Here is a 24165-nt window from a genome sequence, read left to right as displayed (position 1 = left end):
TTAAGGCTAGTCCGAGCTACATAGAGAATTTAAGACCTGCCTGGTCTACACACAGCTAGTTTCAGGCCAGCCAGGGCTACATCGTTAGACCCTGTCTCAAACCAACCAACCACACAGAAACAATAAACCAACCAACCAAACCAAACCTAGTTAGGCCTGTGAATTCCAGTTGATCCCATCCTGAAATCTAGATTAAATCACGGCTATTGTAGTAGGTAGAGGGGCTGCTGCTGTAGCTCTGTGGTGGGCTGTTTGTCTTGCATCTGCCCTGAGGTGAGTCCACAGGAGCACTAGAGGCGCAGCTCCACTCTCCCCTAAAGCAGACAGAATAGTGACTGCAGCTGAGCATAGCGGATTCTACACTGGTTGAATCATTTCCCATGTTATCCCATAAGTAAAGGTATGGCTTTTGTTTAAATGACGATATAAATTGCTGTAATTGCACTTCCTCCGGCTTCTAGTGTTTGTTATAAAAGGAACCTACAAATACAGTTAAAACCACACAGGAAGATTATTCCCAAGCTCAAGTGTCTGGGCCGAAGAGGTGGCTCAGTGGTTAAGAGTGCTTGCTGCTCTCCGAAGAGAACCCAAGTTCCTAGCACCCGTGTTAGACAGGTCACAGCTGGCTGTAACTTCAGCTCCAAGAGATATGATGCCACTCCTGACCTCTGAGAGCAGTGGCACACACTCACACAGACACCTATGCACATGAAGAGAAATTTGAAAATGTATATATTTCTATATTCATTAGGGGAAAAAATCCTATCCAGAATCTAATTTACCATTGGCTGTTTGCACATTTTTTTTTTTGTGCTAGAGATATTACAAATAAACCATAGTGCAGATCTATAATAACAGCACTCACAGGAAGCTGAAGTGGGATGTTCCCTGCAAGTTCAAAGTCCAGCCTGGACTACCTAGCAAGTTCCCAGGCCACTGTGGGCAAGAGTGAAATCTTGTCTCAAAAAACCAAAAGCCAACCAATCCAAACCCCAAACCCGCATCCCTCCTATGTGCTGTTGTCCCGCTGGGCATATTCCTGTCCCACACGCTGGATATGCTAAACAGGCCTCTTAAAGCGTAACTTAAGCCTGACAGTTCCCTTCTCCACAGAATTTGTTTAAAAGAAAATTTGTTTCCCTTTGATGGCAGCTGCCTTATACTCCTTTGGAGTCAAGACAGATTATCAACAGGTAAATACTGAGATGGAATTGGAGGGAAGACACACACAAAGCCACTACCATTACCATTTTAACAATAACTAACAAAATAATGATAGTCACCAGTTACCGGGTCTCCCTACGTAATGAATGAGGTACCTCATCACTCTACATGGTAGTTAGCATTATCTCGGTATTTCTAATTAGAAAAACAAAGTTCAGAGAGAGAAATGCCTTCATCAAAGTCCCAAAGCTAGATGTGATACAGCCATATGAAAATGTCTGATTTTAAAGTCTTGTGTTTTATTTGTATGTTTCTACCCTCCAACTCTGCTGTGATATTTGTTTATACTTTAGTTTGGCATAAAGGGACATAGGGCAGTGTCTTTCCTGAGGAACATGAATTTCCCCTGGAAGCAAATTATATGGAAAAAGAAAACAACCTTAAAGTTACGTTCTAAGCTGTGTTGCTGAAGAAGGAGGACATTCTGCCAGATGTTCTCACGGATTTACTGCTGGCTTTCGTCTGTGTCTTTTCCTCAGTGTCCCCTGTTCCTTGTAATACAGGCTCGCTCTCACTCACTTACTGTGCTTCCTTTTTATTTTCTTCTCAGTTTAGGAGGACGGCAGCTTCAGCATGCCCTTTCAGAGCAGGTACAAAACTTGTCAGAACCCCAGGCACAGGGAAGTCACCAAATTTACACGTGAAAAAACACTGCGTGGCCGTCCTGAAAGGGATACACCAGAACGTGGGAACAGCATCTACCTCGAGGACCGGATGACACCCGAGTAAGCTGAGGGTAGAAGCAGTGTGCACACACTCTTGTATGTGTGCAGATACACACTTGCACTAGGGCAAGCTGAGGGTAGAAGCAGTGTGCACACACACTTGTATGTGTGCAGATATACTCCTGCACTAGAGTAAGCTCAGGTAGAAGCAGTGTGGACACACACTTGTATGTGTGCAGATACACTCCTGCACTAGAGTAAGCTCAGGTAGAAGCAGTGTGGACACACACTTGTATGTGTGCAGATACACTCCTGCACTAGAGTAAGCTGAGGGTAGAAGCAAACAGTGTGAACACACACTTGTATGTGTGCAGATACACTCCTGCACTAGAATAAGCTGAGGTAGAAGCAGTGTGGACACACACTTGTATGTGTGCAGATACACTCCTGCACTAGAGTAAGCTGAGGGTAGAAGCAAACAGTGTGAACACACACTTGTATGTGTGCAGATACACTCTTGCACTAGGGCAAGCTGAGGGTAGAAGCAGTGTGCACACACACTTGTATGTGTGCAGATACACTCCTGCACTAGAGTAAGCTGAGGTAGAAGCAGTGTGGACACACACTTGTATGTGTGCAGATACACTCCTGCACTAGAGTAAGCTGAGGTAGAAGCAGTGTGCAAACACACTTGCATGTGTGCAGGTCCACTCTTGCAGTTTCCCTGGTTCTTTTTCACCCTGTTTATGTGTCCTCTATATAGAAGTGGTGATGATTGAGGATGGTGCCTATTGAGCAAGAGTTCATAGTCCTCACATTTTCTATCTGGGGCTAGATGGTCATAAACTACTGTTTGCTGTTCTGGAAGAAACATGAGACATAACTGCTCAGCAGCTGAACGGCAAGCACCTCTTCCACCTGCTTTCATGAGCATGGCTAGAAGAGGCCATACCCCATCCTTCCACCTTCTAAGGAGTCCCAGACTGCACTTCTCAGAGTCGCGCTGACTCGGCGTTCACAGGTCCTTCAGCTGGGTGACCGCACCACACAGCAAGTCGCAGTCTCCCGAAGAAAAAATATGGGGCAGGAAAGGTGCTCGCTGCCAAGTCAGACAGCCTGATCCCTGATCCCCACAGGGTATAGAGACAGAACTGACTCTGGTGAGCTGTCCTCTGACCTCCACGTGCTCCCGCCCCAACCCTGCCAAATTAATAAAATGCAATTAAAAAATAAATATAAAACATCTGGTTTACTTTTTATTGAAACTATCCTTTCTTGACAGAACATTTCATTCAAATAAGTAACCAACTGCTGTCTTTCCCAGAGGGCCTGGTTCAATTTTAACCAGAGGAGATGTGGCAGCATTTGGAAATGTACTACTTTGTCAGCTGTCAATCATAAGTAAGTATATTTTCTTCCTTCACAGACGGAATCCATGTGAGAGACAAAAACTGCTTGGTGTAGATTTCTTCGTCGCGAGTGGAAGCCAACCGCTGAAGCAAGGCTCGCGTCATTGCCGAGTCTGCGTTCGTAACTCTAGAGGGCCAGGTTTCCTCTCGGATAAAAGGAACGGGGAGCGATGGCGGTAACAAAGCTGGTTCTTTGTCTGTTCCTGGAAATAACTGGGAGCCCCAATTCTTCAAGCTCCTTTGCATCCACTCAACCTAATAAACTTCCTTTAATCTTGGATGTGGCCTCGCACCTCAACCCAAGGTCACACAAATGGGCACCATTTCTTTATGGTGCTGCATGACTGCAATTCCCTCTGCCACCCCGGGCTCGCTGCCATGTGTGGCTCACGATTTTTAGTTCCTTTCAAATGCAAAGAGGGGTGTGTGTGGGGGGGTCCTTTGAGATGAATTCGGCTTCATTACACATCAGAGGAAGCGCATGCTCACCTCTCACAATGGAAGGGCACAGATAATAAAATGAACTCTTCCTTTATTAGCAACGAGAGCAATTGCCCCCTTCTAGCTCCCCCCAGCTCATAGTAATGTCTTCTGCAGAGCTGTGAAGGCTTGACGGCTTTTCTCCGTACTCTCCCCCAACTAGTGTTTCCAGCAATGTAGACCAGCTTTACCTGAAAAGCCATCAAGGAAGTCGGTTGACAACCCGCCAGCGCTATGCCTAAGAGATCGCTACAACAGAACCGGAAAACAGCGTTTTATGATTAACTTACAGATAAACAGCAGTGCTCTCTGCTCTCTGAAGCAATCTCTGTACCTGAGCTTTGACGCTTGCCGTTTTACCTTCCTTGGAACTCATCGTACATCAAGCCTGCCTGGCTTCTCCGCGTTACTTAGTCCTTATCGACTAAACCCTTCCCAACATCACTCGAATAGCACCAGATGTAATCCAAACAGAACACACACAGCCATTTATAGTGGAGTTTTAAATAATATGTTTCCTTATTTCCGAGACAGAATTGCTCTGTGGCAGTCCTGGTTGACTATGTAGACCAGGCTGCCCTCCAACCTACAGAGCTCTCCTGCTTCTGCCTCCCAAGTGCTGGGATTAAAAGCATGTGCCACCCTGCTGGCAGTGCTACAATGTTCCAAAACGTTATTATACATAAACCCAAGTAAACAGCACTTTTTGCCCCCCCCCCCACACAGGGTTTCTCTGTGTTGTTTTTATGCCTCTCCTGGATCTTGCTCTGTAGACCAGGCTGGCCTCAAACTCACAGAGATCCACCTGGCTCTGCCTCCCGAGAGCTGGGACTAAAGGTGTGCGCCACCACTGCCTGGTAAAGTACACATCACTCTAGTTCACCTGAAAGCCCATGACATCTCTGAATGTACGAGGCATATATAGCACTCTACGTGGAACAGAAAAATAACAGTGCATGTTTGTTAGCCAAATGAATAATTCTCCAGCTTCTTTTCTCCTTTACAACCCTTCCAACTTCCTCTATGTAAAAAGGAGTTTTCTATTAGAATTTTGGTTTTACTCCTGACTAATCCCCAGCACCCGGGAGGCAGAGGCAGGAGATCTCTGTGAGTTCAAGGCTAGACTGGTCTACATAGTGAGTTCCAGGACAACCAGGGCTACATAGTAACACATTGTCTCAAAAACAAACATACAAAAAAGCTACAAGTTATCCTTTTATGTACTGTGGGTTTTGGCAATTTTGACTAATACATTTTGAATGATTGTTGCAGCTACTGAACAAAACAAAACAACAACAATAACAAAAAAAAAAAAGAGGAAAGCTGGGTGGCGGCGGCGGCGGCGGCGGCGGCGGCGGCGGCGGCTGCTGCTGCTGCTGCTGCTGCTGCTGCACACGCCTTTAATCCCAGCACTCAGGAGGCAGATGGATTTCTGTAAAGTGCTGTGTGAAACAATGACTTAGGTTCCTTTCTCTAGCACAGTGTAAAAGCCATGTACATTAATTAGTATACATCCATAACCCCAGTGTGGGGAGGTAGAGAGACACATCTGGGGAGTCCTGCTGGACAGCCAAGCCAGTGGACGCGGTGAGCTCCACGTTCAGTGAGAGGCCCTGTCTAAAACATAGGCCGAGAGTGACAGAATGACACTCGATGTCGCCCTCTGGCCTGCACAAGCACACACAGAGACACAAAAAGGGAAAAGGAGGAGAAGGAGAATCTTCAATAACTCTGCAGGTTTTCCCTTGGGCTGATAATCTGCAATGAAGGGACTGCCCATCTTCTTTCTGGAAAGGAAAGTTTATAGGAGCTGTGATGACTGGGTGGATAGAACCCTTGCTGCCAAGCCCGACTACCGGAATTCCATCCCAGTGACCTACACAGAAGGAGGGAACTGACCCCTGAGCTATCTTCTGGCCACCACACTGGGGCCATGGTACCTGCAACAATAATAATAAATATTGTGTATTTATTATTACACAATAAATAAATAAATGCAATGGAAAAAGAAACATTTAATAGATCTGGCTGCGAGTATATACCTCGGTCGATGATTTCTTACCTGGGGTTTGGGAGGCATCTCTAGTCCCCAGCCTGAGAACTGGGCAAGGAAGAAAGAGAGAGAAGGCAGACAAACCTCCAGGATGATTCTCAACCTGAGGGTTGCGACCCCAAGGGCGTCAAATGACCCTTCACCAGGGGGTAACCTAAGAACGTCTGAAAACACAGCTATTAACATTACCATTCATAACAGTAGCAAAATTATAGTTACGAAGTAGCAATGAAAATAGCTTTATGGTTGGGGGTCACCACAACATGAGGAATTGCATTAAAGGGTTGCACGCAGCATTAGGAAGGTTGAGAAACACTTGGATTTCTGTCTCATAGATGAAATGAGGAAGAGCCTCTCGTCTTGGACAGTTCAGGTATAAAAGGTACAAACCACTCAGGTTTTCCACTCTTTCTTCTTGGGCAGAGGAAGGTTTTTGTCTGGGATATACTTAGCTTTCCTTATCTAAAAGTAGCCCAGGTTAAACAAACCAAAGTTTAAACAAAATAATCCTAAAAATCTAAAAGGTAATATCATAATATTACTTTTAAAAATGTCTGTTTTGGGGCTGGAGAGATGGCTTACTGTTCAGGAGCACTGGCTGCTCTTTCAGAGGGACCAGGTTCAATCCCCAGCACCCACATGGTGGTTTACAACCTTCTTGAATTCCAGTGCCAGGAGATCCAATGCCCTTGTCTGGTGTCCACACGCACACACGTACATTTAAATAAAAACAATTAATTAAATTGGTTAATTTAGTCTGTATTGGTTTAAGATAAATACCATAGGATGATTGCCATTATACACTTCAAAAGAAGATGTTTTAGAGCTAGCAATGGGGCAAAAATGAAAAGTGACTATGAAAAATGTGAAGACGGTTCCTTTACTTCAAGAAATTGAAAAGGCTGAATTTTGAAGTTTTTGAAATATGTTAAAATTTTCCGTGATAGAAAGCTTGGGGGGAGGGAGTATCCACATCTCTATGAGGTTGGGGCAATCAAGGTTATTACCCTGCCACCAAGCTACACCCCACTGATACAGTTCTCCCACACTACCAGCCTCTCCACTTTTTAAAATCTAAGAACTATTTGTCTTTATCTGTTTTGCCTTTGACAGGTCCTGGCCACAGGAGGAAAACTGCAAACCACTCGTTTATTTATTTATAATCTCTGCACATCCATTTGTGACTATACTGTCTTATTAAGGAAGGTTTCATTTTGTGTGTGTGTGTGTGTCTCTGTGTGTGTGTGTGTGTGTGTGTGTGTGTGTGAATTATATAACATAAATTATACACACACACACACACAAAACCAGTGCTTCAGTTCAAAACAGAGTTGGCCTTCTGAACCCATCTCAAGGTTGAGGGTTCCCGAACGCCCCCTTCAGCATCGTCCCAACACGTTTTAGAGTCACGTATCACATTCTTTCCAGAAACATCTCAGCTCTACCTTGAGCAGGAGGGCCTAGATCTGATTCTACTCCAGAGGCTCTCAGGTCACCCCGTCCGCACCCGGTCCGCACCCCTACCCGCCAGGCAGCCCCGCCCCCAGGGCGGAGCCCAGGCGGAGCCGGCCGCTCTCCTCCACCTCCGGGACTCCGGTCTCAGCGCCCTGGTGCGCGCGGCGCATGTGCGCGGAGCCCCCTCCCCCGCCCTGGATTCCACTTCCCCTCGGCTCGCGCCACAGCGGCCACCTCCGGGCCCCGCGCCGCCTCCGGAGCCCATGGCCGGGACGCGCTGGGTGCTAGGGGCGTTGCTCCGGGGCTGCGGCTGCAACTGCAGCAGCTGCCGGCGCACCGGCGCCGCCTGCCTGCCCTTCTACTCGGCCGCCGGCACCTTCCCGTCGGGCGTGTCGGGCCGCCGCCGCCTGCTGCTGCTCCTCGGGGCCGCCGCGGCCGCCGCCTCCCAGACGCGCGGCCTCCAGCTCGGGCCTGCGCCCGCCGGGAGACTGGCGGGTCCCGTCCCTGCCCGGCCCTCCGCCGCCGCGGCCGCCGCCGCGTCCTACTCGGCCCTGCGCGCCCCGCTGCTCCCGCGATCGCTGGCGGCCGCCGCGGGTCCGGCGCGGGGTTACAGCCAGGTACGTGGCGCCGCGCGCGGGAGGGACCCTCGGCGCCGGCCGCGCGCCCCCGCGTCCGTCCGTCCGCCCGCGTGCGCGCCGGGGGATCCGCGGCACGCGCCGCACCCCCGCCTCCCTCCCGCTCCGTCCTCCTATTGGGCACGGGAACAAGGGACGCTCTCCCCGGCCCCGGCTCTTCTCCTTGTTTTGTTCCCTCCGAGTCTGGGCGGTTGGGCAGTGTAAGTGTGGCTGGGGTGGATGTTGAGGCCTTGCTTCCCGCCGGGCCCATGGTAGGTTTTGGGGGGCCCGCCGAACGCCCCCACCCCGCGTCCCCCTAGCCTTCTGCCCGCCCGCTGGAGGTGAAGCTGGAGAGGCCGGAGAGCCCGCCGAGGGTCGGGGCCGGCCGTGCGGTGGGAGCGGTAGGCCGGGTGGCTCGGGCCTCCTCGGCCGGCCACCGACGCGCAGCCAGCCCCGTGCGCACGGGAGCGTGGGCTAGCCTGGGAACGGGCCCCCCGCGCGCCCCTCTCTCGCGCGTCCGCGGGGACAGGCGGGCGTCCACCTGACTGAAGGTCACCTCTGCAAGTCCACTTGCCTTGGCAGAAGGGCCTTCGGGCCGCGGGTCTCCGCGGACGCGGAGAGCTGTGGGGAGACCGTGGGAAATTGGGGAGAACGTGTGATGATGGGCGGGGGCGTCCGTGGGTTGAGGATTTAGGGGCCTCGGTTGTGAACCGAGGCTCTTTTTCTCTATCGTTTTGAGAAAGACGTTTTAAAAATTCATATTGCAAATGTTTTGTTTGTCCTCTGTATGTGAAGCATTTCTCTTTCGTGTCTTACATGGCATCCAGGAAGTGTGCGCACGCTTTTGGTCTGGCTATCCCCTGATGCCACGGGCCATGTTTATCTTAACTCAGTTTTGCGTCTGCTTGAATTAATGCTGTCTGGGAGGTGAATCTGCATGGCTGATGTCTGCCAGTAGCTGAGCTAATTGATTTGAATCCCGGCCCAATACTTTCTGCTGCCCTTTTCGGCAAAAGCCTGAGTTGTTAATGGAATTCTGGGAAAACAAGGAAAGGAGCAGTGTTGCCTTTGATGTTCTTTCCCTTATCCACTTGTTCTCACGTTAATCCTTTACCCACGTCCCCATGTCTGTTTATTAACTCCCTTTGCCTAGCAAGTGAAGTGTCCTTCATTGAGTCCAACACGCAAGGCCAGCCGCTACTGTCTGGTACTGACAGCTCATGTTTTTTTTTGCCGGCTCATGTTTGGCTTTTAATTTTACCGTCCAATTTAGACAAATGGGATTGGGGTTTTTCAAATGCCACTATTTCCCCATCCCTCTTAAATCGGAATGCCCTATCTCTTATAAGGCCATCTCATATCTTTATTCTTTTTTCAGTATTTTTTAATCTCCAATATTTTATATTTTGATTATAACACATAAAGAACACATAAGTCATCTTGTTCTAGATAGTGCTTTGAGATGATAGCCTGAAATGTTTTGTGTGTATGGGGCCCTTAAATATTGTCAATTGCAGGGACCATTGTACCGATTTTAATGGAGTTACTCTTAACTGCCAGTGTTTGGAAGGCACTGTTGCCTTTAGTGCGTGTACTGCCACCAGAATATACTTGCATATTGTCTTAGGATATAAAATAGAAACCCAAAACAAAGCCACACTGGTAGAGTAAGCCTGTAGCCAGCACTCTGGAAGCTGAGGCAGGAGGATTATGGTGAGGTTGGGGCAGTCTGGGTTACATGGAGAAACACATGCTCAAACTGAAACAAAACCAGAGGATGGAGAAGTGTGTTTTTCACTTGGAATAACATTATGTGCATCTGTTTGTAGGTGTAAGCATTTTCTAAGTAGTTTGTCCAAAAAATATTTTTATAATTCTTTTTTTCTTAAAAGGAGTCCAAAACTACCTACCTGGAAGACCTCCCACCACTGCCCGAGTATGAGTTGAGCCCGTCCAAGTTAGGACAGGAGGTGGATGATGTTTATCTCATTCGTGCTCAGGGACTGCCTTGGTCCTGCACTGTGGAAGATGTTCTTAACTTTTTCTCAGGTATATCTTACATGTGTTTTGAGTAAGCAGTTTGGTCTGAGTGGAAGTCCTACAAAATCCAAGTCTAGATGCTCCGGAGGCAGCCCTGAGGGTGAGGAATGGTCCCTGTTCTGGCTGATTACCCATTCATACCATGTACCACTGTGGGTACCATATGTAGTACATACAGGTTTAAAGACTGAATATAACAAAAGTAAGTACTGTTAAAATTATGGAGTGTGAAATCAGTTAGCACTCAAGTTTTACTATGTGCGTAACTATGCCCACAGGGATCTGTAGTAGAGTTTTAGAAGATCCTCGCCAGTTCTTTTATGTCTGGGAAATTTCCCAGTGTGTGGTCAGTTTTTATTACCACTCTGACTGTGATTTTAAGTTTTCCTCTTAAACCGAACATATCAACTACTGTAAACTCGATGGCGCCATGTGGGTCAGACATTCTAAAAGTCACTCACTGCTTATGTTTTGGGTTTGCATAATAAGAAATGCACAGTATAAAGTTGTCTTTGGGTGTAAGGAAAAGGGGGGAAGTTAGATTATTGTAGTGATTATTTTTGCAGGAAGTACTTTATGGATCTGTTTTTAAAGGAAGATACCATTTAATGGTTGGGCAACAGTGAGCTTCTGAGCTTGGTTTGCTTTCTTTTTTTTTTTTTTTTAATCTCCCCTCCCCCAACTTGCCAGGGTCTCCCTATGTAGCCCTGGGTGTCTTGAAACTCACTCTGTAGACCAAGCTGGCCTCAGACTCAGAGATCCACCTGCCTCTGCCTTCCAAGTGCTGGGATTAAAGGCGTGCGCCACTTATCTTTTCTACTTGGACCAGACATTTTTAGACTCCGCCACCACCTTCATTAGCATTTGGATGGTTTCGGTGGGTGTAAGAAAAGAATCTGGGAGTGGAGTGGTTGAAGGAGGGAAAATGTGACATGAGTGTGTTGTACAAAAAGATTAAGAGGATTTGGTAGGCATTTTTGGTTCCTGCATTGTTGGAAAATTGCATTGTAGTGATATGTAGAATTGAGACAAAAGTTTGATTTCTACTTTTAAGTGACTTTAATCATGTGTTTTTAGACTGCAGGATCCGCAACAGTGAGAATGGAATCCATTTCCTCTTAAATAGAGATGGGAAACGGAGGGGCGATGCCTTAATTGAGATGGAGTCGGAGCAGGACGTGCAGAAGGCCTTAGAAAAGCACCGGATGTACATGGGGCAGCGCTACGTGGAAGGTGTGTGAACTCAGGTGAACTCTGAGACTGTCAGCTTCTCCAGGCCGTTGTCAGGACATCTTTAACAGTGTACAGTAGTTAGATGTTACACATCTCACTGGGTTTTTCATTAGCTTACTAAGAATTAAGTGTCATTAGCATTTTTCAGACAGCGTGTTAGGCATTATTTTACAGCTTGTGAAAGTGAAGCGTGTGTGTGTGTGTGTGTGTGTGTGTGTGTGTGTGTGTCTGTGTGTCTGTGTCTGTGTGTCTGTATCTGGGTGTGGAATGTATATGTGAAGGCTGGCGCCTGAGCTGACAGGTGTCCGATCCCTTGCAGCGGAAGTTAGTGGAAGGTCGTGAGCTACCTGCTGGGGCTGCTGGGAACCAAACTGGGTCCTCTTGGAAGAAAAGTGCTTGCCTCCAGCTGCTGAGCTATCTCTTCAGCTCGCTTGTTCTCTCTCTCTCTTTTTTAAAGATAGTTTTTCTGATTCTTTGTGTATGTGTGATAGGGTCCACATGGGGATACTAGAGAAGAGCTGGAGGAAGTTGATTCCATTGTGGATTCTAGTGCACTTGGAACTGCTGAACCGTCTCCTTGGCTCAATCTCAGTTTTTAAATCTAAAGTATTGCCCAAGTTTATTATAAAGTTGTGAGGATTAAATGATTATAACTGGAACACAGTAAATATTCAGTTAATGTTACTTGTTATATTCTTGACAGATTAAATTCATAAGGATTAAAACAATGTTTGAATTCAACAGTGTAATTTGATTTTTTTTAAGTTGGGTTTCCTTTGTTGTATAAGTTTTGAATACATTTTTGTGCTTTTTTTTTTTTTTTTTTGTAGTATATGAGATAAACAATGAAGATGTGGATGCCTTAATGAAGAGCCTGCAGGTCAAATCTTCACCTGTGGTAAATGATGGTGTGGTTCGCTTGAGAGGACTTCCTTATAGTTGCAACGAGAAAGACATCGTCGACTTCTTTGCAGGTGCTTGGCAGTTACCTCGTGTTTGGACTTACATTCTCTTTCCCATCATTATTCTTCCTTTTGTACTTTGGATGTGTTTCAGTCTTTCAGACAAATCTTCGGGGCATGTCAACTTTCAGAATAGATCCATGACATTTGTTTAACTATGAAGAAACTATTTTCTTAAAATAGTGGTCGTATTTGTCCAAGACAATAATAATTTACATGACTTAAAAGCATCTGGGCTGGGGATGTAGCTCAGTTGGTAGATTACTTGCCCAGCATTCACAAAGCTTTGTATTAGATCCCAGTACCACATAACCTGGGTATGGTGGTACACACCTATAATCCCAACACCAGGAAGAGGAAGAAAAAGCATTATCTAACTTCTAGCTGCAAAATATGCCTGTCAGTAACTCTGCTTGTTTAAATACTGTCTCCTAAAATATAACCAGTGCACCCCCCCCCCACCTCCCCCTCCCCCCCCCCCCCCCCAGGAAAAACTGCGGGAGATACATGTGTATATCTTTGTAACATTCCCAAGGCTTCAAACATACTATGAAGCCAAGGCTGACCTTGACTTTGTATCTGCCTGTCTTTGCCTGACAAGGGCTGGGGTTTTAGTTATATAATGATTCTTTGTCCTTGAGCTTGTATGGCTTTGAAGTTGGTAAATAGTATCTAAATGTTATTAGCGCATGAATAAACTCATTAGGTCTACTGGAGAAAGCTGCTGTGGGCAACACTGATGTGTAAATTCTGTATCTTAGGACTGAACATAGTAGACATTACTTTCGTGATGGACTATAGAGGAAGAAGGAAAACAGGGGAAGCCTATGTGCAGTTTGAAGAACCAGAGATGGCCAACCAAGCACTATTGAAGCACAGGGAGGAAATTGGTAACAGGTGAGAGAAGCAGGGGTTAGCGGAGCTGTCTGTCAGTGGTTTTGAGGAGTGTATTGTACTGTGGCTGTCAGATTGTCCAAACCTAGGAAATGAGGGGGACACGGTGAGCTAGGAAATGCTCATCACTCGGATGAATTTCTTTGATAATGTTAAGTGGGAGGCTAAGTGACAGGCAGTCCTTAAAATCCGAGTGTAGCTGTGTCCTGTGTTCCCTTTGTTTGCTTCTGTTTTTCAAGACAGGCTTTCTTTGTGTAGCCCAGGCTGCCCTGGAACTCACTCTGTAGACCAGGCTGGCCTCAGATTCACAGAGATCCACCTGCTTCTGCCTCCCAAGTGGTGGGACTATTCAGCGCCACCTCTGACCAGCAAAAACTCTCTCTGTTATTTTTGTTTTTTAGTATGTGCTTTTCATGAAGTTTTCTTTCATAATCACATTTTAACAAAATTAGCACTATGTTATTGTCTAATAGCTGCCCACACTCACATTTTTCCATTGGTAACAAAAACGTCTTTATAATTGACTTGTGTGAACAGAATCTAAGCATTCATATAATCCATTTGATACATCACTAATTTTAGGAAACTAGAGCACATCCACATTTTTTTCCAGTCCCTCTCCTTTTTTTTTTTTTTTTTTGTTTTTGTTTTTTGAGACAGGGTTTCTCTGTTTCTCTGTGTAGCCCAGGCTGGCCTTGAACTCACAGAGATCCTCCTGCCTCTGTCTCCGGAGGGTTGGGATTAAAGGCGTGTGCCACCGCCGCTGGCAGTCCCTCTCCTTTTTATGTGTGTGCATGTGGTAGGTGTGCTTGCCCACCCAGGCATGTACATGTGGATGCTGGAGGCCAGAAGTTAACATTGTATCTTCCTCAATTTTTTCCACCTTATTTATTTGAGATGAGTCTCACTGAACCTGGAGCTTGGTTAGATAGACTGGTGGCCAGCAAGCCCCTGGGACCCACCTGCCTCCACCCTCCTCCCCTCCAGCTCTGAGGTTAGAGCTGTTTGCACAGCCTGCTTTCACATGGATACTGTAAGCGTACATGAACTCAGATCCCCTCGCAGGTTCAGCAAGCATGCAACCACGTGAGCCTGCTCCCTAGCCCAGTCCCTCTCCTTTTAAGAATGTGATGGTCAGCTTTTTAAAGAAGTCAGTTGTCTTGTATAGTGTTTCATGTTCGTATCATATTAGAATAATGAAGTAGGAGATGCGTGTTTTAACTTCATTTTTGGAGATCTAGTAAAAATGCATTCTTTTAAATCTATTTTGCTATGTTCTTTAAAAAATTTTTTTTTTAGATTTACTTATGTTTTGTTCACATGGATTATCTGTACATTACACGCATGCCTAGTACCCAAGAAGGTCAAAAGAGGGTGTCAGACCCCCTGGAGCTAGAGTTAGGTGGTTGTGAGCCACCCTCTGGGTGCTGGGAATTGAACCCAGTCCTCTGCAAGAACAAGTGCTCTTAACTGCTGAGCCAGCTCCAGTCTGCTTTGGTGCCTTTTACTTCATTCCTTTTAAAATTCAAAGCAAAGGAAGTTTTTCAAAGCTAGTGTATTTCAGGATCCTCTTAAAGAATTGATTGAGTTTTCCTTGTTTTCTTTTGGAGGGCACAAGGCCTTTTAAAAAGACTTTTTTGTTTTTAAAAATATTTTTATTTTATATGTATGACTGGTTTGCCTCCATGCATGTGTGAGTACCACATGCATGCCTCTTGTTGGATCTGGTGGAACTGGAGTTGTAGATGGTCGTGAGCCACCATGGGGTGATGGGCATTGAACCTGGCTCCTCAGGAAGAGCAAGTCTCTTAACTACTGACTGGCACAAGGTCTTTCTGTGTAGCCTAGACTGGCCTGGAACTTGCTAATGGATCAGGCTGGCCTCACACTTGCCGGACTCCTGCCTCTGCCTCCTCAGTATTACGTGTGTGTCACCACTGCTGTCATTCAAAGAAGTGGTGTCCACCTGATAGTCCTCGTTGTTTGTCCGTCCTGGGATTTACGGATGGAACCTAGGGCTTTGTGCATGCTAAGCCAGATGCTGGGGTGAAAGCCTGCTAGCTCAGAGGGGCAGAGGAAGCACCCAGCTGATCTTTCTCTTTTCAAACTGGATGTCCCTCCCTTCTACTTCCTGTGCATCTCTCCTGACTCCCCCTTACTCTGTGGTTTTTTTCTTAATAATCCTACGTTCACTTCCTGTCAGCTGGTTGCTTGCTCCGCCTCTTGACCTGTGGTTGACTATTTAGTCCTGTTTACAATATTCAAGCAGAAAGGTCTTGGATTAAAAGTGTGTGTTAGAGCTGAGCCACACCACAGCTAGTAACAGGTTTTTCCAGTAAATAATGCAATCTTGGGGTTCACAGTGTGATCAAATATCCTGCCGTAATTTACACAATAATAAGTTTAAAAGAAAACATTTTGGAAAAGGAAGCTATAAATAAGATGACTTAGAGGTTATGTGTGGTCAGACTTCTGTAACAGTTTTCTCGTGGCCCGAGAACTTTGCATCGTCAGTGTCCCAGGGACCAAAAGCTCTCCCTCATCTCTTAATGGCTCCATAGTATCTCCCAGTACAGTGTTTCCTCTGTGTAGTCCTGGCTGTCCTGGAACTTTCTCTGTAGACCAGGCTGGCCTCCAACTCACAGAGATCCACCTGCCTCTGCCTTCCGAGTGCTAGAATTGCAGGTGTGTGCTGCCATGCCCAGCTTTCAGGTTACTTTTCATGAACATACTTAACTTTAGTGTAGTTGTTCTCATGAAGCAAAATAATACTATTATAAATATTTTAAGTAGATGTGATGTGATGTTAGCTTTTAAGTTTTTCACTTGAAAGGGGGAGCAGGGAGCTCACAGTCATGGTATGTGTGCACAAAAATCATCTAAGTACTGTGAGATTTAAATTCTAAAAAGGTCATATTTGTGTCGGGTGGTGGTGGTGTATGCCTTTAATCCCAGCACACAGGAGGCAGAGTCAGGCAGATCTTTGTAAGTTCGAGGCCAGCCTGGTCTACAGAGCGAGATCCAGGACAGGCTCTACAGCTACACAGAAAAAAACCTGTCTCAAAAAACCAAAACAAAAAAAAAAGGTCATATTTAATAAGCTCTTTCAATGGTTGGGCAGTGGTGGCACATCCCAGCACTTGGGAGGCAGAGGCAGGAGTTCAAGGCCAGCCTGGTCTACAGAGTGAGTTCCAGGACAGCCAGGGTTGTTATACATAGAAAACTTGTCTTGAAATACCAAGTAGTAGTAGTAGTAGTAGTAGTAGTAGTAGTAGTAGTAGTAGTAACAACAACAATAAGCTCTTTCAAAAAACACAATTTAAAAACTACCTAAGTAAAAAGTACCATATATATGTAAACATAAATAAATGAGCCTGATATTTTGGAGCAAAAGTCTTATTGACTAAAATTAGCATGTTGACCTATCCTGTTGAAAGCACTTTGTCATAAACTAATGTGTAGGTGGACTTTTTATTCTTGCTGATATCTTTGGATATCTATGTGTTATAAGCTGTGGAAATATAATATATACCTGGTTATTTTGATTTAAAAAAACTGGTATGTTGTGTGTGTGCAAGTGCCCCAGAACACTGGAAGAGGATGTCGGATCCCCTGTGCTGGGCTTACAGATGGTTGTGGGCTGCCCCGTGTGGGTGCTGGGAACTGAACCTGGGTTCTCTGGAAGAGGAACAAGTGCTCTTAGCTGCTGAGCCATCTCTCTAGCCACACGTATCTAATGATTATTATTTTAAGTTACTTTACACCATTTGTGCCTTTTCATTTTGCTTTGTTATTATAGGTACATAGAGATATTTCCAAGCAGAAGGAATGAAGTTCGAACACATGTTGGAGCTCATAAGGGAAAGAAAATGGTGTTGTCCCCTCCTGCTAAATATATAACTGAGCCAGAAGTGGTATTTGAGGAACATGAAGTCAATGAGGATATTCGGCCTATGACAGCTTTTGAAAGTGAGAAAGAGATAGGTAAGGTCCTGCCTCTTCTGAAGATTGTCTTGTGTATTTAGGTTTTGTTAAACTGTTTTCATCATCAGCTTATATAAAATTAGGAGATTCAGAACAGAGGGGTTGAGTTAAAGATTGAATATGAGTGTAGAATGTACTTTGTCTAGATACACAAAGGTTTATGTTTTTAAATAAAAAATTGCATGTGTTTTGTATGAATATCTATGTGAATCCACATGTGTGGAGGTCAGAGGACAACTTCCAGAGTTGGTTCTCTCCACTAGGTGACCCAGGAATAGAACTTACGTTGGTTGCCTTTACTAATGGAACAATCTTGACTGACAGCTATTGTTAGTTTTTAAAATTACTATTATTTTTAATTAGTGTATTGTGTTCGTGTACATGTGCTGGTACCCATGAAGGCCAAAGGGCATCCTAGAGCTGGAGTTACAGGCAATTGGGAGCTGCCTGATGTGGGTTCTAGGAACTAAACTCGGCTCTTCTGCTAGAGTTGTGCATGCTAGCCACTGAGCCATCTCCCCACAACATTCTATTAGTTTTTATTACTATTAGTACTTATTTTCTGTGTGGGTGTAAATCTGTGTATCACATAGTACCTTCAGATCCCCTGGACAAGGAGTTACAGGCAGTTGTGAGCCACCGTGTGGGTGCTGGGAATGGAGGAGCAGCCATTGCTCCTGACCACCGAGCTATTGTTCCGATACCACTTGTTTGTTTTCTACCCCGATCATTTTGTAGACTGTTTCAGAAGCTGGGTAGTGCAAATGTTTCAGATCAAAGAAAAAATGCCAGCATTTAAACTCAAGTGGGAAATCATTTGGATAGACAGCAGAATGTTGACTAAGGACTTTTGTTTGCCTCTGGATTTAGTTCTTTCATCTGTAACTCCTAAGCAACATTTTGGATCGTTGAAATTTGGAAATGCTTACAAATCCAGTGCTCTGGGATCATCCCGTCCCTATATTTCCTATCTTTTTGTTTTTAGTTCCTACAACTGAGACAGTTTCTCTTATTTTACAGTTTAATTAATGGCTATTTTATCTTATGGTCACTTGAGATGAAGTCTTCATTTGGGAATGGCTTGAGTTCCTAAGTGCTTTTTTTTTTTTTTTCCCACCACCGCCCGGCCCTAAGTGCTTTTAATGGTTGTTCAGGTGACAGCTCTGAAGTAGCAGAAATGTCATGTTTTTCCCTTTAAAGCCCAAGTGCTCTAGGGTCAAAATGAATTGAGGATTTTGACTTAAAGGTCATATCTCATTATAATCTGCTAATAGTTTTGTGTCCTTGACTTTTGTTGTTTTTCCTCAGAGCTGCCTAAGGAGATGTCGGAAAAACTTCCCGAGGCTGTTGATTTTGGATCTACACCATCACTTCATTTTGTCCACATGAGAGGATTGCCTTTCCAAGCCAATGCCCAAGACATCATAAATGTGTGTGGCAGTAAGCTTCGTAGGCTTGAGCAGTCTACAGTTAGACTTGTGTTAATTTGAGGAAAGTCGGGGAAAGCACTAATTATGGAGTGTCCTTTGTTAGCTAGCATCTCCATCCCAGCAGAGGCTCGTTCCATCCTCTGTAGCTGAAGTGCGAGCCTGACAGAGGACATGATCCCAGTAGTTTGAGGCCAGCTTGGACACTGTAGTTAGAGTTTATCACTTCCAAAAAGCGTATTATAATTTAAAGCGGAAAAACATCAGGATTTTACACAGACAAATAAGGTGTAGGTTTAATAATCAGCATAAGAAAGGTTGGTTTTGAGTAAGTTGGTTTACTCCATTTAGTTGTAGATTAGGCCCTTAGGCTCCGGCTGCCAGTACAGGGCAGCTGTTGCATTCAGGGGCTGTGTCCCCGATACTCTGTTGAAAGTGCCCTTCATACAGCTACCTGCTGAACCCAGCTTGGCTTCTGGGGAGTAATGATTTTGTTCTCATGGTTGACTGGGAGTTTTGGCTTGCTGCCACTTGGCAACAGCTTTTAAAAACTATCGTGTGAAATTTGGAGGGGTGGGGGGCTAACCATGGTGTGTATATGGAGGTCAGAAGTCACCTAGCGGGACCATGTGGTCCTGGGATTGGCCGGTCAGTGCCTTTACTTGCCGAGTCATCTCGATGGCCATTTCCCAGTGTCTTCACCCAGTATATATCACTGGGTATATTAACTAGAGAAAGAACGGAATGAATTTACACTTCCTAGTTCAGCTGTTTGTTTGCCTGGCCTTGTCTAGTTCTTTGCTCCGTTGAAGCCTGTGAGAATCACCATGGAGTACAGCTCTAGTGGGAAGGCCACTGGAGAAGCTGACGTGCACTTTGACACCCATGAGGACGCCGTTGCAGCCATGCTCAAGGATCGGTCCCATGTTCGTGAGTATGACCGTTGTTCTCCGTCAGCGCTTTGTTCAGACAGTCACTGGGGAATGGGCCCGGAACTTTTCCTTTGCAAATTGCATTCCTTTAGCACTACTAAATTGGACGCCAAGGATCAAAATTTGTCCGGTTATTTTGCATATTTCTGTCTAGAGTTAGTTTTTCTTGATGTCTACCTGTTTTTATTTTTTTAATTTTACGTATGTATTTAGCTTGAGACAAAGTCTCACTGTGTAGCCTAGACCAGCATCAGACTCAGAGTTCTCTTTCCTTAGGTTCCCCTGTACCAGGGTTACAGATGTAGGCCAGCACACCTATATCATAATAGTAACCGTTATTATCATTTGAGATGGGGATCTCACTATGTTATCCAGATTGATCTCAACTCAAGGGGCTCAGGTGAGCCTCCACTTCAGCATCTAAGTAGCTAGGGATAGAGGTGTGTGCCACCACATTTAGCTTTGTTTTTTATTTAATTAGGGAAAGGGTAAAGGATTTGTGTTGCTCTCTAAAGTATGATTAAAAGGGCTTTAAGTCTTTTTTAGTCTTTGGAAAACTAACCTTTTTTTTTTTTTTTTAATTCAGAACATAGGTATATTGAGCTGTTCCTAAATTCATGTCCTAAAGGAAAATAAGACTTGAGCAGAACCCCAGATGATAAGGTAATTAAATTACAACTGTGGAAAAACTTGTGTTAATTAATAATCAATTCACTAATTGGTAATATGACAGAAACCATTCTCTCCAGTAAAGATCAAATTAATGATTGTGAAGCATCAATATAAAAAATTGTGAAAAATAAAATTGATTGTGTATGGCTTTAAGCATCATCTTTATATAGAATCATTTTGCATAATTCTTCACATCATGCTGTATGCCTAAACTAATTGTACAGCTATGGTTAATAGCTATAACCATAACACAGAAAATGTATTTTACATTAGCTTTTTATTCCTTTAAAACTTAAGTACATTTCTTCAGTTGTAATATATCTATACACACCAACACACACATAAATTTCTTTTTAGAATTTCATATTTGAGTGCTCTATTTACATCTTTTCTACCCTTATCTTCCAATTCCTCCCAAGCTCCCTCCTTCCTCTCAAATTAATGGCTACTGCATTGAATATTTTATACACACATGTAGCAGGAATCTTAAAAGATCTTATTAATCAAACCTGGAGCCAGGTATTGGGGTGAACGCTGGATGATCAGAGAAACAGAACAAGCCACAGTTATCTCACCTTGCCAATTCCTCAGCTGATCCTGTTTCCTCAGGCTGGAAGCCTCTGAGTCCTCATCCAAATGAATCTCAGCTGAACTGCTTCTCGAAAGCCTAGAAGCTTAACTAGCCTAGTTCCTGGTCCTCACACCTTATATACCTTTCTGCTTTTCTGCCATCACTTCCTGGGATTAAAGGTGTGAGTCACCATGCCCGGCAGTTTCCATTGTGGCCTTGAACTCACAGAGATCTGAATGGATCTCTGCCTCCCAAGTGATAGTATTAAAGGTGTGTGTGCTACCATTTTCTGGCCTCTATGTCTGTATAGTGGCTGTTCTGTCCTCTGACCCCAGATAAGTTTATTAGGGTGCACAGTATATTGGGGGACACAATATATCACCCCCCCCCCACACACACACTCTTACTCACTCACTCTCCCCAGATAAGTTTATTAGGATGCACAATATATTGGGGGACACAGTAGATCAACACACACATACACACTCACCCCTATGGAGTCCTTTAGTGTTCCCTGTATGTTCGTTCTGAGCTGAGCACCTGGGATTGGATAGCCTGTCTGACGTCTCATCCCTAGAGAAAGCTGATTATTCTCCCTTTCAGCTGCTGTTGATCACCTGCTAGCTCTTCCTTTTTCCAAGACAAGGTTTCTCTATGTAACTGTCCTGGCTTTCCTGGCACTCTGTCGCCTAGGCTGGCCCTGAACTCACAGAGATCCGTCTGCCTCTGCCTCCTGAGTGCTGGGATTAAGGCGCGCGCCATCACTGCCCAGCTGATTCCTATAGCTCTTGATCCAGGTTGGAGCCTCTGACGTTTCCGCCATCCATGTTGACATGCCAGCTGGTGGTGTCATCCATATTACTGAGATTTCACAGTTCAGCCTTCCCTCTCCTGTCTAGAAGACACTGCTGCCTCAGGCATGCTGAGCGTCTGGCATTTATCCTTTTCCCACCCCTCTCCTGAGATGCTTCCTAACCCTTGGTGTGGGGTGTGTAGTGCATGTATCCGTGCGGCTGGCCACCCACAGTCCTTTATTCTGTGCATTTTACCAGTTCTGGATCCCTGTAATAGTCTTTCTCGTGCAGAAAGCTCCTCTGATGAGGGTGAGTGCTGTACCGAACGTGGTCTTATCATTGTTTCAGAGCTAATTTGCCACTGTTTGATTTTTTCATGTCATAATTTTCTTTTTCTTTCTTTTTCTTTTTTGGTTTTGGCTTTTTGAGAAGGGGTTTGTGTTATATAGGCCAAGCTAGCCTTGAACTTTTAATCCTCTCAGTTTAGTGTCCTGAGTGCTGGGGTTTATTTCATGTATACTGCACCTGGCTGTAAAGTAAGTTTCTGTCTTAAGTACTCGATGTCATATCTAGGTTAACTTACCTGCAACATTTGGCTAGACACATCTTGATGTTGCTTCTCTTATAAACATGAAGTGCTCTTTTTCTTTCATGTTTGAATGTGTTTCAGTATAGTGCGCTGTAGCTCTTTTCTGAATGTAATGATGGATTCTTTAAGGAGCTTGCTGTCTTTTAAAAACATGGTAATATATTTTTGGACATAAAGCTCCAATACTTTATAACTGTTAAACACATATAGATCAGTTTTCTGCAAAAACATATTTTGTGTTCACTTCTGGATTTATTCCAGGCTTCGTACCTACCTAATACCTAATTTTCCTTACCTGTATTAATTGTTTTATTGGCTAATGGGGGAGGGTTGAATTTGTCATTTTAAGCCATGTGGGGAAACATGCAAACATCCGTCATTGTGAATAAACACACAGCACTTTTGTTTGTTTTCAGGATGAAGCAGGAAGCATCTCATTTGCACATCTCTCGAACATGGGATATAAAGATCCACTCGATTGGCAGCGGCCGCTGGAGAAGGGATCTGGGCAGCTAACCATAGTGCTTCTAAGAAAAATTCATGGTGGAGTGTTCAGATCGAGAAAGATTCAGTTTAGAATTATGAAATAAGTTACAAATTTAAAATTCCGTTTAAACAGTCCTGGATCTGATTGAGAAAGTCTGGTTTCTGTAACTTAGTTTTCTGTTGTAGAAGATATATTACAGTTGTGAGATGATGTTTCCATTCAGTGCTGCTCTTCAGAACCTTACTCCCGCTTGTTTTTGCCTATGATTGAGAGCTCTGATATAAAACTTCTCATGGAATAAAATAATGGTGTATTTTTACCAAACACTCACCAAAGCAAGGGAAGGTCTCAGAACTTTAATAAGCCAGTGTGATCTGATCGGTACTGTTTAATTTTGTCTGTATTTGATTGTGTAGGAGTAGAAATTTTACAACATACAAACCACAGGTTATTGAGTGTAAGTGGTCACTTGGCAGTTTTATCTTTAGAGACACTTTGCCTCCCTAAGCCTTGACCTAAAGGCTTTTAACGTGGGTGCCTGTCTGTGTCACGGAAGTCTAGGCTAACTTAAAACCTCACTGAGTCTCCCTTTCCTTCACCTTTTTTTTTTTTTTTTTTTTTGGTTTTAGACCAATCCTAAGGCTGTTTGTTAGGTTTAAAATCATACAGTGACACATCAAAGCAGTCCAGACTAGTAAGGACATTAATAGCTTCACTTGAATTAAACCAGCTCTAGATAGGAAAACACAAAACCAATCTGAGTCTCCTCATTTGCTTTCCCAGTGGGGTGGCCAACCCTTATGTAGAACAAGTAGGGGTGCCTTGCTTCAATAAAACTAGCATTTAATATAATTGTGTGAAGGGTGTATGGATAGAGCTGTATTTCTGTCACGTTGTGGCAGTACCTTCTGCTTTAATACTAAATAGCTTGTTATTTAAATATTGGACAAAATGGCTGGCTTCAAAAATAGTCATTAATAAACTTAACTTTATGTATACCTGTGTAGAAGAATTAAAGTTCTGTATATTTTCTTTTCCTTGTTCCTGTTTTCGGGGTGACAGCTGCCACCAAGATATAATAAATCTCACTGTTTTGTTTTTGTTTTTCGAGACTGAGTTTCTCTGTGTAGCTCTGGCTGTCCTGGAACTCACTTTGTAGACCAGGCTGGCCTCAAACTCACAGAGATCCACCTGCCTCTGCCTCCACCTCCACCTCCTGAGTCCTGGGATTAAAGGCACACACAACCACCACTGGCAACAATTCTCATTCTTAAGATTGAATTTTCAGAGCTTACAGAGAAGTGATAACCTGGAAACGTGTATCACTTAGTATATAACTGTTTTTGATTACTAGCTAAGGGTCAAGACAACTGTCCTGTAGACAATAAGTGGAGGTTTGTTTCAGGTGAGAGATTGCATAAGAGTGTTTATTATTGGAATGTATGAGTCAACTAAATTTGTTTATTATATCAAGTCCTGGTGCATTAATATATAAGAGATGGTTTTCAGGTATGTTTAAAAAAATCAATAAGAAAGTGGCTTAGGGTTGTGTACAGTAGTGGTGGCATACAAGCTTTTAATCCCAGCACACTGGATTAAAGGTGGGCAAATCTTGGTAAGTTTGAGGCCAGAGTGGTCTAAATGTTGAGTTCCTGGCCAACTAGGCTACACTGTGAGACC

General features: G+C 44.4%; 1 protein-coding gene and 1 long non-coding RNA gene across 3 annotated transcripts; one reads left to right on the top strand and one right to left on the bottom strand.

The window, feature by feature from the left end:
• Window positions 1–3132: 3132 nt before the first annotated feature.
• On the bottom strand, window positions 3133–7407 carry LOC121820946 (uncharacterized). Its single transcript, XR_006061587.2, has 2 exons — window positions 7277–7407; window positions 3133–5879 (listed from the first exon to the last, which is right to left on the bottom strand). It is a non-coding gene; the product is annotated as an uncharacterized LOC121820946 (long non-coding RNA).
• Window positions 7408–7493: 86 nt separating this feature from the next.
• Window positions 7494–23481, top strand: Grsf1 (G-rich RNA sequence binding factor 1). 2 transcript variants are annotated; one of them, XM_076546585.1, is made up of 10 exons: window positions 7494–7903; window positions 9793–9949; window positions 11018–11173; window positions 12004–12147; window positions 12897–13032; window positions 16829–17013; window positions 18322–18443; window positions 19235–19370; window positions 19959–20035; window positions 22415–23481. In XM_076546585.1, exons 1-9 carry the CDS (start codon window positions 7550–7552, stop codon window positions 20006–20008), a joined length of 1440 nt encoding a protein of 479 aa, XP_076402700.1. In that variant the 5' UTR covers window positions 7494–7549; the 3' UTR covers window positions 20009–20035; window positions 22415–23481. The 2 variants fall into 2 exon arrangements, with proteins under 2 accessions (XP_076402700.1, XP_006991717.1); XM_006991655.4 differs by lacking the exon at window positions 7494–7903 and adding an exon at window positions 7966–8172.
• Window positions 23482–24165: the final 684 nt, after the last annotated feature.

Source organism: Peromyscus maniculatus, chromosome 10 (assembly GCF_049852395.1).
Source record: "Peromyscus maniculatus bairdii isolate BWxNUB_F1_BW_parent chromosome 10, HU_Pman_BW_mat_3.1, whole genome shotgun sequence".
Taxonomy (NCBI): Eukaryota; Metazoa; Chordata; class Mammalia; order Rodentia; family Cricetidae; genus Peromyscus; species Peromyscus maniculatus.
The sequence above is the reverse complement of the archived record's forward strand: the minus strand, read 5'-3'. Positions and strand labels throughout refer to the sequence as shown.